Genomic DNA, 19,785 nt, shown 5'->3' with positions numbered 1-19,785 from the left:
AACTTGTTTGATCTTTATTTGTACATACCACACTATTTTAAATAATTACAAAAGTAATTTAATCAGATTAATTTTCAAATAACTTTTAGTTCTATATGGGAAGAAAATATAAAAATCAAAAGAGAAATACAGAATATGTTTTGGGTTTGGTTTTTTTTTTTTGAATGGGTATAGTGTTTTAATTGAATTTTTAGCACAGTACTATTTTAAAGATAATTATTTTGAGAATTTCATATAGCCTATTTTGAAGCAGATATATCAACTGCAACATAAAACATTTTTTCTTTTTTCATTTTTTCAAAATTGTGTTTTAAAGTTGATTATTAGGTTATCACTGGAGTGCTAATCAACATCTCATAGCTATTAATAAAAGCAGAGCATTCTTTGTAGTGTTCAAAAATTAGTTCTGTTTGGTTGGTGTTGCTATAAACCCTCTGGTCAGAAGTCCTAGAATAATAACGCTGCAGTCAAAACAAAAAATTCAAATAAAGCTTCATAAGTCTCTTCCCTTCCAACACAGCTTCTTTCCTGTTCAGATATATGGGTAAAAAATTCCAGAAACACTGGCAGCTTCCATATCTTTTAGAAAAGTTGAATTTAATTCATGTAATTTTTCACACATTTGAGATTTTGTGACACTGTAAGTCAGTAGTTTCCAAATCCTGTCCTTAAACATATCTGGTTTTTATGATAAGCAAAATCAGCTAATTAACCTAGTTCTTTCACCAAAAGTATGAGAATAATCATTCTGGATATCTCAAGAGCCTGACTTATTTTGCGGGTCTCGAGAACCCGAACTGGAAACCACAATTACAAACAAACCTGCCACTTAAGGCTGATGGAAATTCTGTAAAAGCATGTTTCAGTTTCAAACAATGCAAATACTTCTGGGTTATCCTTGTGCTTAATTTTTGCAAAGAGGGAAGATGTTTTAGTGTTCAGCCTGAGATACCTGCTTCCTAATGTGCTAGATTCATGTACATCTCTTAAAACATTACTTTTTTTAAAAGTTGTTGTCCTTTACAATTTCCATATTGTATGATGAAATATCACTTGAAAATGTTCAGAGTATAACTGAGTGAATCAAGCTCAGAGAGAGCCATGCTTGATTAAAAACAATGTATAACTTTTTCTCTCTGTTAATAAATTTCATTCACAGCTCGTGATGTCTTTTTAATGTTAAAGAAGCCAAACTATAAGAAATTAGAACTTCAAGTATATGCAACGTTTTTTGAAATTTATAGTGGTAAGGTAAGTGAGTGTATCTTTCTAGTATTTTTGGCAAATATACTTTCTTAAGCTAATGTGAATAGCTTGTACAAGTTGTATTCAAAAGTTTATACCTAGAATTTAATTTTTATACTGATACTTTGACTGGTAAATGAGTCTGTTCATGTATCTATTTTGATTTTAGATGTACTGCTGCTACTAATATAAGTATACTCTTTCAAGGTTTTTGATTTGTTGAACCGGAAGACCAAGTTAAGAGTGTTAGAAGATGGTAAACAGCAAGTCCAGGTTGTGGGATTACAGGAACGGGAGGTGAAATGCGTTGAAGATGTTCTCAAGCTGATTGAAATAGGAAACAGCTGCAGGTATCCCACATGTATTAATCTTTAATTAGTTCTAGGAAATAATTTTCTTTGATTAGTAATTGTTGAATTCTGGTTTATATTTGTATTGTGTGTGTGTGTGTTTATTTCAGAACAATAATGCAGTGCTTTGGTTGAAATGTGTGTTACCATAAAGCTCCTCAAAGTGGATTCTTTAACTTCCAAGTTCCATAAAGAGTTCTTCCTCATCATCTAGCCAGACCAGTCCAGATGCATGGGTTATGCTCCACAGCCAACAGATAGAGACAGAGAACACTAGGTTTGATGATACCACCCTTTATAAAGTCCCATGCTACACTCAGCCTGCCAGTATTCTCTGTGTCCAGCAGATGGTGGGTGAGCATCCTATGCTGCAACAGAGTCCTGGTTTTAGGCCAGATGAAAAAGTGGATTGGGCTGCTTCTAGGATAACAGTCTTTTGACATCCTCCTCTGGTAGACCCCAGCCTTGTAGCCAGGGAGCTTCCTCTGGGATTGGACTTGTTTCCAGCTTGGGCTGTGAGTTTTTCTATTCCAACCCCTTCACTTTTCTGGTTTGGCTCCGGGCACACAGAGTGGCACCAATTGTGTGTCTGATGGCTTGAGTGGTGAGAGGTTGAATAACATCTCAGTTATCTAAGGAAGAAGCACGTATGGTGATCTTAGGAATCAAGCTTTTAAGACTGTTAGTTGGCAACCATCTTTTTTGGTGCCAGCGAGTTATCAGCTTCTAGATACAATAAAATCTGACTACAAAATCATGTTGGTAAATGCACAGTCTGTGAAGAAAATGATCCCTGCAGTAAGATTTGTTGCTGCTTCATCAGCCTTGTGTATCTGAATCCTGGCTGTCTGATGCCAATGCTGTACCATTGAATCAAATCTGTATATAGGGTTATTCCTTAGTATTGCAGCCTCGTGGGAAGGGTTGGGGGGGGGGGGCTTTTAATAGTATTTTAAAGCCATTGGAAAATGTCAGTGAGAATCTGGGAGAGGGAACGCCATATGAGATGTTGGTTCTCTTTTAAACGCTTTTACATTTGCCTCATCTATTGCCCCCCCCCCAGTATGTTATTGTCCATTTATTCACCTATATTTGATGATTTACCTTGCTCAAAAGCAGATTTAAATAAAGTGCTGATTTTAGGTTATTTTCATTGTATGTTGATATGCACCCATTTGAGGAAAGGCTGAAGAAGTTAGGCCTGTTCAGCTTGGAGAAGAGACGGCTGAGGGGGGGGGGGGGGGGATATGATTGAAGTCTTTAAGATCATGAGAGGTCTTGAATGAGTAGATGTGAATCGGTTATTTACACTTTTGAATAATAGAAGGACTAGGGGGCATTCCATGAAGTTAGCAAGTAACACATTTAAGACTAATTGGAGAAAATTCTTTCACTCAATGCACAATTAAGCTCTGGAATTTGTTGCCAGAGGATGTGGTTAGTGCAGTGTATCTGGGTTCAAAAAAGGTTTGGATAAGTTCTTGGAGAAGTCCATTAACTGCTATTAATCAAGTTTACTTGGGGAATAGCGACTGCTATTAATTGCATCAGTAGCATGGGATCTTCTTTTGGGTAATTGCCAGGTTCTTGTTGCCTGGTTTGGCCTCTGTTGGAAACAGGATGCTGGGCTTGATGGACCCTTGGTCTGATCCAGCATGGCAATTTCTTATGTTCTTATTGACCATTAATTTTTGGATGATATGGAATACCATGTGCAATTTTTCACAATCCACTTGTGATTTAACAGCTTAGAATCATTTTGTGTCTGCAGATTTGATTACCTCACTCGTTTCCCTTTGAAATAATTTAGTTTTACTCACTGTTTCCTCTCTTTTAAGCTCTGGAATTCATTGCCAGAGGATATAATTAAGGCAGTTAGCATAGCAGGGTTTAAAAAAGGTTTGGACAACTTCCTGGAGGAAGAGTACATAAACTGTTATTAACCAAGTAGACTTGGGGAATAGCCACTATTTATCACTGCGCAGTAGCAGCATGGGATCTATTTAGAATCTTGCCAGGTATTTGTGGCCTGGATTAGCCAATGTTAGAAACAGGAAACTGGGCTTGATGAACCCTGTCTGACCCATTATGGCAATTATGCTCTTATGTTCTTAATAAGTCATCCATGAGACTACCCATAAGCTTGGACATACCTTGATTTGGTTGATAAGTGCTTCATTTACATCTATACATTCCTTTGAGACTACCGGTACAAGGATCCCCTAGTCTGATCATTTTCTAATTGTTTATATATCCCTTTTTGGGACACACTATTATTTGAGTCCTCAAGACTGTATAATTCAAAGAGAGACCATGTCGATGTTGTTAACTCTTGCTTTAACTGATTTTGATCTGTTGAATGTGGATTCTGCTGTTGAGATGTGCAAAATAACCTTAAATGGTGTCCTCAATAATATAGTTCCTATGAAATATTGTCAGAAATGTCATTCAAGAAAGGCTAGCTGGCTTACTCCTGAACTTTATGCTTGTGCAACAGAGAGCAACTTTAGCATCATTCTTGGACCCTCTGAGATGCTTCAGGTCTGTAGAACCCACTTACCTCAAAATAAGAAATTAATAACACCATGTACCTGGCCAGAACAGAGAACGTGGTAGTGGACAGGGTGAGTCGAGTCTTCAGACCCAACAAATGGTCCCTGGACCGAGGTAGCGAATCAGATTTTCTGCCTCTGGGGGAGCCCAGAAGTAGATCTGTTCATGTCCCCCTTAAACAGGAAAGTGCCTCTGTTCTGTTCCCTGTCCAGGTCAGACGGCAAACCAGACTTGAACGCTCTTGCCCGTTATCAGGGCAAGGGTCTTCTGTATGCATATTCTCCGATTTCTTGATCCTCATAGCCCCTCATTGGCTGAGACAGGTCTGGTTTCCACTCCTCTGGGAGTTGTCCATCAGGAATCCAATGAGTCTGAGGACTTCCCCAGATCTCATCACACAAGATTGGGGCAGGCTACTGCATCCTAAACTCCAGGCCCTATCGCTAACAGCCTGGATGATGAGAGGTTAATCCTGCAGCTGCTTGATCTTTCAGAGGATGTGTTTTGGGTCCTGGTGGCTTCCAGAAAGCCTTCCACTAGAAAGTTCTATGGACTAAAGTGGAGGAAGTTTTTCGTGTAGTGTGAGCAGAAAGCCCTAGATCTGTTCTCCTTCCCCACACAAAAACTGCTTGATAACTTTCTACACCTATCAGAAGCTGACTTGAAAACCAACTCCATTAGAGTTCATCTAAATGCGATTGGCGCATATCACCATGGTGTAGATGGTATGCCCATCATTGTACAGACTATAGTTGTATGTTTCATGCGGGGCCTGCTTCAATTGAAGCCTCCCGCTGTGTCTTGGGACCTCAAAGTGATATTAGCTCAGCTGATGAAAGCTCCTGTTGAATCGCTGCTCAACGGTGTCCTGAAGTACCTGACCTGGAGGGTCATATTTTTGGTGGCAGTCACCTCAGCATGCAGGATCAGTGAACTCCAGTGCTTAGGGACTTATCCACCTTACACTAAGTTTTATCAAGTCAGGGTGGTCTTGTGTACGCACCTTAAGATCCTGCCTAAAGTGGTGATGGATTTCTATCTTAACCAGTCAATCGTCATGCCAACATTCATTAACAGGCCCCCATTCACACTAAGAAGAACTAACTGTGCACAGTTTGGACTTCAGGCGAGCCTTAGCCTTCTACCTGGAGTGGATAGAAGCCCATAGGTCATTCAACATTTTATTTCTTTTGATAGAAATAGGATGGGTATTGCTATTGCCAAACAGACACTATCAATTTGGCTAGCAGATTGCATCTCTTTCTGTTATGCCCAGGCGGGACTGCATCTTGGGGGTCATGTCAAGGCTCATTCTGTTCGAGCCATGACAGTCTGTGGCCCAATTGCGAGCAGTTCCCATGGAAGAGATCTGCAAAACTGACATGGAGTTCTCTCCACACAGTCACATCTCACTATTGCTTGGATAGGAATGACCAACGCGATAGTAGGTTTGGTCAGTCTGTCCTTCAGAACCTGTTTGAGTTGTAGAACCCACCTAGGGCCTGTTGTTTGGGTTCAAGCTGTCTCCCCTCTTGTTACTCACAACACCATTGTTGTTGTGCCCATTGGTACCTGTTTGGATGTTTGTTGGTCTCCTTTTATGTTGGGACAGCCTGAAGCTAGGGATTCACCCGTGTCTGAGGACTACCGTCCTGCTTGTCCTCTGAGAAAGCAGAGTTGCTTACCTGTAACAGGTGTTCGAGGAGAGTAGGATGTTAGTCTTCACAAAACCCGCTCACTCTCCACAAAGTTGATTTTCTCCTATTTTTTGATTTATATCTAATTCTGTGTTGTACGGCTGAAGAGGGATCCCGTGTAGAAGCATTGTACAGGGCATACTTGGTATGCTCTGTGGCAAGTCAAAGTTCTAGAAATTTTGACATACGTTTGCCATGTCGGGGATCCATCTGATGTCTCTCTTTTGAGGAGTAACATCCTGCTGTCCTCTGAGAGCACCTGTTACACGTAAGCAACTCTGCTGTACCCGGTTATAGCACTGTCCTTTTGGTTATCCTCCTTCCACCAGGTCTCTGAGATGCCAGTTATGTATATATCATCATTTACTGCAATACGCTGAAACCCCTCCCATCTTGCTACTTGGACTTCTAGCATTGGCATACAAACATTTCAAAGTGTGTTTTTTGTTTGTATTAACAATCTGCTTTTCAGCAGATAGGGATAATTTGGAATCCTTTAGCTCAAGCGAGTCTTTACTTATATGGTCTAATTTTCTTAGTCTTTGAGCTTGAGATTACTCAGATCATTGCCTCTATAAATCCAACTTTTATCCTTTGAATCCTTGTAATGCTGTTTTATTGAAGACACTGAAAGATGCAGTTTCACCTTATCTAGTGACAATTAACCCAGTTTTGTCAGAAGAGATAATTCCTAGCTCTCTGAAAAGGGCCTTTGTAAGACTGTTAAAAATAAATAAATAAAAATAAAATAAAAATAAAAAATCTGACATTGACCTGCAGCTTTCTCTAATTATTATCTAATTTCTTCTTTGTTTTGTATGTAAATCTTATGTTCTTATGTAAAGATCATGGAAGTTGAATTAAAACAATTAGGGGCAAATTTTAAAAGCGTTGCTTGTGTTCTGAATGGCCCTTATATGCAAATATCATGTATTTGCAAGTTGCTGGCTGGGATTTTTGTGGGAAACAGACTGTATGCTTACATACACATCTTTATGCCTGTGTAATCTTTGTGGGCTGAGACAGCTAGTATTGTTTGTTTCTCTTTCTGCTGTTAAGCATGATTTTATGTTAACATGTTTGCACTAAATCTCCCTAAAACTTGAGATTGTGTTGCAGAGACCCAGCATTGATTCTGTACCATTTTACTTTACTGTGATAATGCTGAGCTACTAGTTGTCTCATATAAGGAGTTTAGGAAAGGAAATTGATGCAAATTTGACGTTTTGTGATCAAATTAAAGCTGTGATCAAAGCTGTCTTTTTTTTTTTTTTTTTTTAATTACACCTACTTTGTGAATTTAAGTCACCGGATTTTCAGTCAGTGATACAGGCCTAGTTTTGCCAATGATAAGACTACTGCAATTCCATTTGTAAAGGGTTGCCACCATATGCCCTGAGAACTGTTCAAATGCTACAAAATTGAGCTGCTAGGTTGATTTCGGAGCAAAGTTTGAGAGCTAATATTACTCCTGCCTTGCATGAGCTACACTGCTGTCAGTTCTCTGGCGAATTAGATATGACATTGCTATGATTGTGCATAAAATGTTAAGTCATGATTCTTACTCTTGAATGAACTCAATGCTTCATATTTATAATCTGATCTGCAATTTCAGATCCTCTCAATGAGGGTTACTTGATGTTCCTTCCCTGCAATAGGCTCATTTGACAGAGACCAGAGAGAGAGAGAGCTTTTTGAATGACTGAATCTGTGGGGGGGTTTTGGGGTTTGTTTTTTTTTAACTCTCTACTAGAGAGCTTGCGTAATACTACTTGTACAAAAACTTTTAGGATTATGATGAAGACATTTCTATTCCAGCAAGCATTTTTGTGATAGGTGATGCATTCCTTATGGTGAGATACTAATGGCTACCTTGTTTTATATATCTAATGTTTTGGTTAATTTGATTGTCTGTCTTATTGTTGTGCTGTTTATGAATGTTTTATGATTTATGCTGCCAAGAGTTACAATAGTAGTTGATTAATACGTAAATATATATTTTCCTTTGCCTGGGTAATAAAGTTTTTAAAAAGAAATAGAAACTGAAAGCGGCTCTTCAGTGGCAGAGGAGATTTTCTTGAAGGCTAATCTGGTAGTGGGCTTTTCTCAATGGACCATTTGAGAAGGAGGTGTGGGGGATCTATGGCTACTTCAGTGGATTGCAGGAAGAGGAGTTTGCTCTGTGACGCATGTGGGATATTTTGGGCCATGTTGTGGGAAAGTAATTTGTGCAGAGGCTATGCGGAGGAGATAGAGAAGGAGCTTTAGAGGAAGGCACTTAAAGGGGCACTTAGAGAAGATAAGGCCATCGCAGAAAGATTAAACAATTTCTTTGCTTCAGTGTTTACTGAAGAGGAGTTGAAGAGATACTTGTTCCGGAGACCGTTTTCAAGGGTGATGATTCTGATCAACTGAACCAAGGACCTCCTTGGTGAACCTAGAAGATGTGGTAGGCCTGATTGAAAAAATGAAGAGTAGTAAATCACCTGGACCGGATGGTATACACCCCAGTGTTCTGAAAGAACTAAAAATGAAATTTCAAAACTACTAGTAAAAATTTGTAACCTATCATTAAAATCATCTGATGTACTTGAAGATTGGAAGTTGGCCAGTATAACCCCTATATTTAAAAAGGGATCCAGGGGTGATCCGGGAAACTATAGACTGGTGAGCCTGACTTCGGTGCCGGGAAAAATCATGGAATGTTATAAAGAATAAAATCACAAAACATTTAGATAGACATGGTTTGATGGGACACAGCCAACATGAATTTACCCAAGGGAAGTCTTGCCTCACAAATCTACATTTGACAAACTGAAGAGTAGTAAATCACCTGGACCGGATGGTATACACCCCAGAGTTCTGAAGGAACTAAAAAATGAAATTTCAGACCTATTAGTAAAAATTTGTAACTTATCATTAAAATCATCCATTGTACCTGAAGACTGGAGGATAGCAAATGTAACCCCAATATTTAAAAAGGGCTCCAGGGGCGATCCGGGAAACTACAGACCGGTTAGTCTGACTTCAGTGCCAGGAAAAATAGTGGAAAGTGTTCTAAACATCAAAATCACAGAACATATAGAAAGACATGGTTTAATGGAACAAAGTCAGCATGGCTTTACCCAGGGCAAGTCTTGCCTCACAGATCTGCTTCACTTTTTTGAAGGAGTTAATAAACATGTGGATAAAGGTGAACCGGTAGATATAGTATACTTGGATTTTCAGAAGGCGTTTGACAAAGTTCCTCATGAGAGGCTTCTAGGAAAAGTAAAAAGTCATGGGATAGGTGGCGATGTCCTTTCGTGGATTGCAAACTGGCTAAAAGACAGGAAACAGAGAGTAGGATTAAATGGGCAATTTTCTCAGTGGAAGGGAGTGGACAGTGGAGTGCCTCAGGGATCTGTATTGGGACCCTTACTGTTCAATATATTTATAAATGATCTGGAAAGAAATACGACGAGTGAGATAATCAAATTTGCAGATGACACAAAATTGTTCAGAGTAGTTAAATCACAAGCAGATTGTGATAAATTGCAGGAAGACCTTGTGAGACTGGAAAATTGGGCATCCAAATGGCAGATGAAATTTAATGTGGATAAGTGCAAGGTGATGCATATAGGGAAAAATAACCCATGCTATAATTACACGATGTTGGGTTCCATATTAGGTGCTACAACCCAAGAAAGAGATCTAGGTGTCATAGTGGATAACACATTGAAATCGTCGGTTCAGTGTGCTGCGGCAGTCAAAAAAGCAAACAGAATGTTGGGAATTATTAGAAAGGATTGGTGAATAAAATGGAAAATGTCATAATGCCTCTGTATCGCTCCATGGTGAGACCGCACCTTGAATACTGTGTACAATTCTGGTCGCCGCATCTCAAAAAAGATATAATTGCGATGGAGAAGGTACAGAGAAGGGCTACCAAAATGATAAGGGGAATGGAACAACTCCCCTATGAGGAAAGACTAAAGAGGTTAGGACTTTTCAGCTTGGAGAAGAGACGACTGAGGGGGGATATGATAGAGGTGTTTAAAATCATGAGAGGTCTAGAACGGGTAGATGTGAATCGGTTATTTACTCTTTCGGATAATAGAAAGACTAGGGGACACTCCATGAAGTTAGCATGGGGCACATTTAAAACTAATCGGAGAAAGTTCTTTTTTACTCAACGCACAATTAAACTCTGGAATTTGTTGCCAGAGAATGTGGTTCGTGCAGTTAGTATAGCTGTGTTTAAAAAAGGATTGGATAAGTTCTTGGAGGAGAAGTCCATTACCTGCTATTAAGTTCACTTAGAGAATAGCCACTGCCATTAGCAATGGTTACATGGAATAGACTTAGTTTTTGGGTACTTGCCAGGTTCTTATGGCCTGGATTGGCCACTGTTGGAAACAGGATGCTGGGCTTGATGGACCCTTGGTCTGACCCAGTATGGCATTTTCTTATGTTCTTATGTTCTTATTTTTTTGAAGGGGTAAATAAATGTGAACAAAAATGAAAGATGTGGTATATTTGGATTTCTAGAAAGCATTCTACAAAATTCCACATGAGGCTTGTAAGAAAACTAAAAATCAAGGATAGGAGGCGATGTCCTTTTGTGGATTACAAGTTGGTTAAAAGACAGGAAGCAGAGTAGGATTAAATTGTCAGTTTTCACAGTGGAAAAAGGTAAACAGTGGAGTGCCTCAGGGATCTGTACTTGGACCGGTGCTTTTTAATATATTTATAAATGATCTGAAAGGGGTGCGACGATTGAGGAATTGGGATTCCTCAATCGTCGCACCCCTTTGTGTCATTTGGGAATGACACAAAATTATGCAGAGTAGTGTTATCTCAAGCGGATTGTGATGAATTAAAGGAGGACCTTGCGAGACTGGAAGACTGGGCTTCCAAATGGCAGGTGAAATTTAACGTGGACAAGTGTAAAGTGATTCATATAGGGAAAAATAACCCTTGCTGTAGTTACACAATGTTAGATTCTCTCTTAGGAGTTACCACCCAGGAAAGAGATCTAGGCGTCATGGTAGATAATACATTGAAATTGCTGTGGCAATCAAAAAAGCAAACAAAATTCCTTTCATATTGTCTTTTTTCTATTTCTTTTCTCTCCATCTATCTTCTTCCCTCAAACATAGTCAGGTTCTCATTCTCACATGCTTTCTCTCTCTCTTACACAGGCTCTCACTCTCACATGCTCTCTCTCATACAATCATTCATACACAGTCTCTCTCTTGCACATGCTGTCTCACTCTCACACACCCAGGCTCTCTCTCACTCCCACATGCTGTCTTGCTCAAGCACAGGCTCTCACTGTCAATGCTCTCTCTCCTACAATCATTCATACAGAAAGGCTCTCGCTGTCACATGCTGTCTCTGCAAACATTCAGGTCCTCACTCCCACACACAGTCTCTCAACTCACTCTCACACACAGACACACAATCTCTCAACTCATCTCATACACACGCGCACAATCTCTCAACTCATCTCATATACACACTCTACGGGCCCTCAGCCTCTCTCTTACCTCTGGGCCTCCTCTTCACGGGTCGCTGCAGGATGGGCTCTGCAGCGGCCCTGATCTTGGGCCGATCCGCGGCGGCCCTGATCTTCTCGGGCCAATCTGCAGTGGGGGCCCTGCTACCGGGCCTCCTCCTCTTCTCAGCTTGCTGCAACAATGCTGCTCCTCTTCTGCACGTGGCTGATGCTCCTCCTCCTTCCTGCCCGTGTGGCTCTGGCAACATTTTTCTTCCAGGGCCGTGTGGGCAGAAAGGAGGAGGAGCACCTGCATGTTTAGACATGACCTTTTTCTTCAGGCCGTGGTGACGTGAGCTCCACCACCGCCCTGCTGATCTTCCTGCTGTGTCTCTTCGGCACAGCACAGCAATGCTTAACTGCTCGGCCGCCAGTGGGATGAGGTCCACCGGCAGCCGCATTGGCTCCCTCTGACCTCTCCTCGGTATACCACTTGCTGCGCCCCATCACGTGCACCAGGCTTGTGTTACACACTGGCACGCTGCAGGCGACACACACTTTGGAAAGCTCTGCTCTACAAGATTGTCAGTTCAGTGTATGCGTCTAGCTTTTCATCCAAGTTGTGTGTCCAATTTTTGGATGCTTAGGCAGGTCTGGTAGTTTCTGCGAACAAGTTGAGCGTTGCTGTGCTCCTAGATTTTTTACGGCGCCTAGGCATTGGGACGCCTATGTGTGAGACGCTTAATTTTTGGATGCACAAAAAAAAAAAAAAAAAAAGCTAGATGCATGCTTCCAGTCGTGATCAGCAAGCTGATAGTTTAATAGCGCTTATATCTAAGAAACCTAAGCGCCTTTCTCTTTGCACTGCCTATCATATTTGGGCATCTCAACCAGGAGTGCCCGCTGACTTGTGCCAGCACTATTTGGAGGCTCAGGAAGAATTAGCTTCCTCTGATTTCACTAAGCCTGGTTCTTCCCAGCTGGATATAGGTCTGGGTAAAGCATTTTCAGGTGGGGTGCCTGATTTTGGAACCCCCCTAACTAGTTTTTCAGGAGGGGAAGGCAGCTCAGTGAGTATGCCTCAGCTGCCTCCTGCTCTGGATACATGGGTAGAAATTTTCCAGGGATTGCAATCCTCTCTACAGGCGCAGTACTCTTCCCCATCCAATGCTCCCAGGTCAGAGTCGCTGGTGCAAACCATGCCTGGATCTACTGTTAAGCGCCGGAGTACTCCTAGAGCGGCAGTGGGATTACCCGATAGAGATCCAGATGTCACGGATGATGACAGTGATCCGGACTCTCTGAGGATGATGAAATTCCTCCAGGATTAGAACTGTATAGGACTATGCTAAGGTTCTGTCATTGAGATGAACTGCCGGTTCTGATGTCCCAGACCTTGAAAATGCCGGAGTCCCTGGGGCAAATAACACACATACTTTACTAGCCAAAAGACACAGTAAATATTTTATACAGCTATGATATTGTGTGTGTCACTTAAAGTGCCTCGTAGTCGATGAGGGAGGTAGACTAATGATACAGTTTAGTCGGTACCTTCTTTTAAATTTAAAGTATAAGAATTAGCACACTTGTATTCTGTACAATTATTTTGAGGTATGAAAGAATGGTACTGAAGGTGATGAAAAACCATATGATTGTCCCATACTTTTGATTATATATATGTACATACATACAGTACAAATAGTAAACATATTTAGAACTTAATTTAAAAAGCACTTGGTAACGTGTTTTATTTCCCTCTTCCAGAACCTCTGGTCAGACATCTGCAAATGCACACTCATCTCGAAGTCATGCAGTGTTTCAGATAATTTTGAGAAAGAAAGGGAAACTTCATGGCAAATTTTCTCTAATTGATTTGGCTGGAAATGAAAGAGGAGCTGATACATCTAGTGCTGATAGGCAAACACGACTTGAAGGTGCAGAAATCAACAAGAGCCTTTTAGCACTTAAGGTAACAAACTGTTACTTAAGGTTGGATATTTGGAAATTTTAATATGTTTTTCTTTTTTCTGTCATATAACGTCTAATATATATTGCTTAGAAGGAATTAATACAGAGAGAAGTTTTAAAGAAACATTGCACATTCATACCATCTACTCTTAAAAAATCTTATTTTTGTTGCTGAATTGTAAATCATTATTCAGAGATGGAAACAGTTTAGTAGTTTATTTTGCTAAAACATTTTGGGTCTGATTTTCAAAAGCATTTATGTGCATAAATTGGCGTTCGAAAATTTACATGGGGGAGGGGTTGTACACGTAAAAGCAATTTTATGGATACTTTTATGTATCCTGGAAAGAGGCATTCCTGGCAATGGAATTGGGGTGGGAAAATTATATATTGGCATATTTTTGATTCCTCTGCACTTAGGCAGCCCAATCCACACAAGTGGGTTATGCACCACTACCAGCAGATGGAGACTGAGAAAAACTGACTTGCTACATCACAGACATATAGCCCTGCCCCAACATCAGCCTGCCATTCTGTCTCCAGCAGATGGTGGACATGCATCTCCCTACTGGGGATTTCACATCAAGGATGTGTCTCCAAGAGCTACTGCACAGGTGGGAAGGGTTAGGTCGGCTGTCATAGTTGGTGATTTGATTATTAGGAATGTAGACAGCCGGGTGGCTGGTGGGCGTGTGGATCGCCTGGTAACATGCCTACCTGGAGCAAAGGTGGCGGACCTCACCCGTCACCTAGATAGGATTTTAGACACTGCTGGAGAGGAGCCGACTATCATGGTACATGTGGGCACCAACGACACTGGAAAATGTGGGAGGGAGGTTCTGGAAGCCAAATTTAGGCTCTTAGGTAGAAAGCTTAAATCCAGAATCTCCAGGGTAGCATTCTCTGAAATGCTGCCAGTTCCATGCGCAGGTCCCCAGAGGCAGGCAGAGCTCCAGAGTCTCAATAGAGAAGATAAGGCCATCGCAGAAAGTCAACATTGATTTACACAAGGGAAGTCTTGCCTAACAAATCTGCTTCATCTTTTTTGAAGGGGTTAATAAACATGTGGATAAAGGTGAACCAGTAGATATAGTGTATTTGGATTTTCAGAAGGCGTTTGACAAAGTCCCTCATGAGAGGCTTCTAAGAAAACTAAAAAGTCATGGGATAGGAGGCGATGTCCTTTCGTGGATTACAAACTGGTTAAAAGACAGGAAACAGAGAGTAGGATTAAATGGTCAATTTTCTCAGTGGAAAAGGGTAAACAGTGGAGTGCCTCAGGTATCTGTACTTGGACTGGTGAATGATCTGGAAAGGAATATGATGAGTGAGGTTATCAAATTTGCAGATGATACAAAATTATTCAGAGTAGTTAAATCACAAGCGGATTGTGATACATTACAGGAAGACCTTGCAAGACTGGAAGATTCGGCATCCAAATGGCAGATGAAATTTAATGTGGACAAGTGCAAGGTGTTGCATATAGGGAAAAATAACCCTTGCTGTAGTTACATGTTGTTAGGTTCCATATTAGGAGCTACCACCCAGGAAAAAGATCTAGGCATCATAGTGGATAATACTTTAAAATCGTCGGCTAAGTATGCTGCAGCAGTCAAAAAAGCAAACAGAATGTTAGGAATTATTAGGAAAACGGAATTAAAACGGAAAATGTCATAATGCCTCTATATCGCTCCATGGTGAGACTGCATCTATATCGCCTCTATATCGCTCCATGGTGAGACCGCATCTGGAATACTGTGTACAATTCTGGTCGCCGCATCTCAAAAAAGATATAGTTGCAATGGAGAAAGTACAAAGAAGGGCAACCAAAATGATAAAAGGGATGGATCAGCTCCCCTTTGAGGAAAGGCTGAAGAGGTTAGGGCTGTTCAGCTTGGAGAATAGACGGCTGAGGGGGGATATGATAGAGGTCTTTAAGATCATGAGAGGTCTTGAATGAGTAGATGTGAATCGGTTATTTACACTTTCGAATAATAGAAGGACTAGGGGGCATTCCATGAAGTTAGCAAGTAGCACATTTAAGCCTAATCAGAGAAAATTCTTTTTCACTCAATGCACAATAAAGTTCTGGAATTTATTGCCAGAGGATGTGGTTAGTGCAGTTAGTGTAACTGGGTTCAAAAAAGGTTTGGATAAGTTCTTGGAGGAGAAGTCCATTAACGGCTATTAATCAAATTTACTTAGGGAATAGCCACTGCTATTAATTGCATCAGTGGCATGGGATCTTCTTAGTGTTTGGGTAATTGCCAGGTTCTTGTGGCATGGTTTGGCCTCTGTTGGAAACAGGATGCTGGGCTTGATGGACCCTTGGTCTGACCCAGCATGGCAATTTGTTATGTTCTTATTAAACAATTTCTTTGCTTCGGTGTTTACTGAAGAGGATGTTGGGGAGATACCTGTTCCTGAGAAGATTTCAATGGGTAATGATTCAGATGGACTGAACCAAATCATGGTGAACCTAGAAGATGTGGTAGGCCTGATTGACAGACTGAAGGGTATTAAATCACTTGGACCGGATGATATACATCCCAGGGTTCTGAAGAATGACCTTATTTCTCACAGGACAAGCAGTACGGTAGTCCTCACATATGGGTGACATCAGGATGGAGCCCAATCACGGAAAACTTCTGTCAAAGTTTCCAGAACTTTGACTGGCCCCTACTGGGCATGCCCAGCATGGCACTAACCCTGCAGCCAGCAGGGGTCCCCGTTCAGTCTTCTTTTTTCTGCGCTGCAGTAGCCTCGCGGTAAAGGAGCTCTGAAGAGATTCCTGACAGGAATTTTCCTCACGGAATTACTAAAAGTTAATTTGCCCCACAGGGGTCTCTCCTCTAACCTTTTTTCAGACCGCAGTATTCCGGTAAGTTTTTACCCATTTTCCGTCGATTACAGTCGAGTTTGGCCCTCGCGGCCTACTGGCCATCGACCGTACTGCGGCTCGATTTTTTGCCATGGCGTCGGGGGTTCCGTCGGTGCCCGGGACTGTACCCGCACCATGTCTATCACAGACCCCCATAAAGTCTGTGTAATGTGTCTAGGACGCGAGCACGGAGTCTTGACCTGCACCAAATGTGCCCTAATGACCCCAGAATGGAGAAGATGGGACTTCTCTTCCGTGCCCAAACCCCGACTCCATCCATTGCATCGACGTCCTCAGAACCGGCACCGTCAACTTCGCGCCAGCATCGACCACAGGCTGGTGACCGCCCGGCATCGACGACTTCTCGGCCATCGACACCCTCTTCTCCCCCTCAGGATCGAGGGGATCGCAGGGACAAACATCGCCATCGACACCATAAATCTCGGACCATTGAGGGAGCGAAATCATCGACCTCACCATCGTCCGAGCCGCTGTCGAAGAAACCCCATCCAGAAAAGGCACCGACCGTTTCTGTGACCGGGTCACCAAGGCAACCCTCACCCGACGGGATCAGGAGCCGCGACTCCGCCTTTAATGGTGGTCCCTCCAGCTATGCCTCTGCCTCCCTCTTCTGTTCCGGAACCGGGGCTGCTTGCTCCAGGTCTCCAAAAAGAACTGTACCGGATGGTTCAGGAGGCCATCGACAAGGTGATGCAACGACTTCAGGTTCATCCAACACCGGTACCGATTGTGGAACCGATCATCGACCCGATTACGGCAGCGCTGGCACCGCTGCTCTCCAGGATGGAAGCGCTCATGCCTACTTTTCCACTGATGGATCCTGGGTTTCTGATGGCTCCGGTGCCCTCCCCACTTACAGTGTCATCAGGAGGAGAAACACTGTTCCGCATCCCTCCATCGGGAGTTCTGCCTCAGCCATCGATGCCGATACGTCCCTCGCCACCGATCCAACCATCTGTGCCGATACGTCCATCGGCACCACCGAGCCATCTATCAATGCCCTCGATGCCTGTGCCGGTGCCTTCGATGCCTTCATCGGTGCCTCTGATAATTCCTTAGATTCCTTCGGGGCCTAGACCAGGATCTTCAGGTATCCCACCATCCCCCTCTAGTTCCTAGAGGGACAGGTGCTGATCCTTATGATACCTGGACTGATGATTCCTCTCCAGACACCGATGATTTACCTTCACCACCTTCACCCACTGAAAGTAGGAAGCGTTCTCCTCCAGAGGACCTCTCCTTTATAAATTTTGTGAAGGAAATGTCTGAATTGGTTCCCTTCCAATTACAGACTGAACAAGATGATAGGCACCAGATGATGGAGTTGCTCCAATTCCTGGATGCCCTAAAGTAATCACCTCTATCCCTATCCACCTGGTTCTTATGGATCTCCTGAAGAAGAACTGGGAACATCCTGGCTCCATTGCTCCAGTCCACAGGAAAGCTGACACTACCTATTTTTGGTGCAGTCAGCTCCAGGCTTTCAGAAATCTAAGTTAGATCACCACTTTGTAGTGGTGGAGTCTGCACAGAAGAGAGCGAAAAAGTCGAAGCCTCACTCTTCTGTTCCACTTGGCAAGGAACAGAAATTCCTAGATGCTGTCTGTCGCCGAGTCTTCCAAGGGTCCATGCTCATCTCCCAGGTTGCCACCTATCAGCTTTATATGACCCAATATAACAGGGTCATTTTTAAGCAGATACAGGACTTCTCGGACTCCCTGCCTCAGCAATTTCAAGAACAATTACAAACCCTAGTAAACAAGGGTTTTGAGGCAGGCAAACATGAGATCAGAACATCTTATGACATCTTTGATACTTCTACTAGAGTATCTGCAGCTGCTATTTTGGCGAGAAGGTGGACCTGACCTTTGCCCGGAATTACAAGACAGGTTATCTGACCTGCCTTGTGTCGGAGATAATCTGTTTGGCGAACAGATTCAACGGAAGGTGGCGACACTAAAGGACCATCATGAGACCCTCAGACAGCTCTCTGATGCATTCCAACTTGTCTTCAAAACAGCCCTTCAGGAAGGACTCTAAGAAGTCATTCTTCAGCCCGAAGAAGTCCTACCCGCCACCAACCAGATCCCGAGCCACGAGACCTTATCAAAAACCGCAATCTCGGCAAACACGTAAACAAAAGCCACAAGCAGCTCCTCAACCAGGGCCTGCTTCAGGTTTTTTACTTCCACTTAGAGAGCGGCAGCCAGATTCCTCTGCCTCACATACCAGTGGGAGGTCGATTGTGCCACTTCCACAACATTTGGCACTCATTCTCCTCAGACCAATGGGTATTGGCAATAATTGCTCAGGGTTACCATCTGAACTTTCTCTCCGTGCCTCCGGACTCCCCATCTCTACCGATGTGGAGAACATCCGATCACTCCATTCTTCTGGATCAAGAGGTCTCCCTCCTCCAGTCCAAAGCAATAGAACCCATACCATACTTTCAGCAAGGCCTAGGGTTCTATTCCCAGTACTTTCTAATCCCCAAAAAATCGGGAGGTGTTTGTCCTATTCTGGACCTACATGCCCTCAACAAGTACCTCCAGCGAGAAAAGTTCAAGATTGTCTCCTTGGGCTCGCTTCTACCTCTTCTACAAAGAGGAGACTGGCTCTGCTCTCTGGACCTCCAGGACGCATACACTCATATTGCGATAACTCCAGCTCATCGCAAATATCTGAGGTTTCTAGTAGGCCCCAAGCCTATCGAGTGCTTCCATTCGGCCTAGCGTCTGCGCCACGAGTCTTTACAAAATGCCTCGTAGTAGTCGCAGCCTTCCTCAGAACCCAAGGTGTTCACGTCTACTTCTACCTGGACGATTGGTTAATCAGGGCTCCCACTCAGCAAGCTGCTCTGTCATCCCTCAATCTAACCTTACATACTCTAATTTCATTAGGATTTCTTGTCAACTACAACAAATCCTACTTAGTCCCATCTCAAACCTTGTCGTTCATTGGGGCAGACTTGGACACCTTGCAGGCAAAGGCTTTCCTGCCTCGACAACGAGCACTGACTCTTGTGACTCTTGCTCACCAGCTGCAGTCTCAGCACTCCACGACTGCACGCCAATTTCTCGTCCTCCTGGGACACATGGCGACTTCAGTCCATGTCACACCAATGGCCCGCTTGGCCATGAGACTCATGGACTGGACTATGAGGTCTCAATGGACTCAATCCATTCAGCCCCTGTCGACTTTTGTCCATGTCACCGACTCATTCCATCTGTCTCTCGCCTGGTGGAAAAATCAGATCAATCTCCTCCAGGGCTTGCCCTTCCAGGCCCCAGACCCTCAAATCACTCTCACCACTGACGCTTCCAACCTCGGATGGGGAGCCCATGTGGCCGATCTGCAGACACAAGGATCCTGATCTCCACAGGAAGTCAAACACCAAATAAATTTCCTGGAACTTTGAGCAATCAGATATGCTCTCAGGGCATTTCAGGATTGCCTATGAAATCAAGTTATCCTGATTCAGACAGACAACCAGGTGGCCATGTGGTACATCAACAAGCAGGGAGGCATGGATTCCTTCCTTCTGTGTCAGGAAACTGCACAGATTTGGGCGGGAGCTCTCTTCCATTCGAT

The 19,785-nt window shown here is 42.9% G+C and overlaps 1 protein-coding gene across 2 annotated transcripts in view; it reads left to right on the top strand.

The window, feature by feature from the left end:
- KIF2A (kinesin family member 2A) overlaps positions 1-19,785 on the top strand; it is a 266,717-nt gene that overhangs the window by 171,397 nt on the left and 75,535 nt on the right. For both annotated transcript variants that reach the window (XM_029576454.1, XM_029576445.1), the window contains exons 12-14: positions 1,160-1,251; positions 1,453-1,595; positions 13,089-13,293. In XM_029576454.1, the coding sequence (XP_029432314.1) occupies positions 1,160-1,251; positions 1,453-1,595; positions 13,089-13,293 (440 nt within the window). The remainder of the gene's footprint in view (positions 1-1,159; positions 1,252-1,452; positions 1,596-13,088; positions 13,294-19,785) is intronic.

This window comes from Rhinatrema bivittatum, chromosome 1 (genome assembly GCF_901001135.1).
Source record: "Rhinatrema bivittatum chromosome 1, aRhiBiv1.1, whole genome shotgun sequence".
NCBI classification, from domain to species: domain Eukaryota; kingdom Metazoa; phylum Chordata; class Amphibia; order Gymnophiona; family Rhinatrematidae; genus Rhinatrema; species Rhinatrema bivittatum.
The sequence above is the reverse complement of the archived record's forward strand: the minus strand, read 5'-3'. Positions and strand labels throughout refer to the sequence as shown.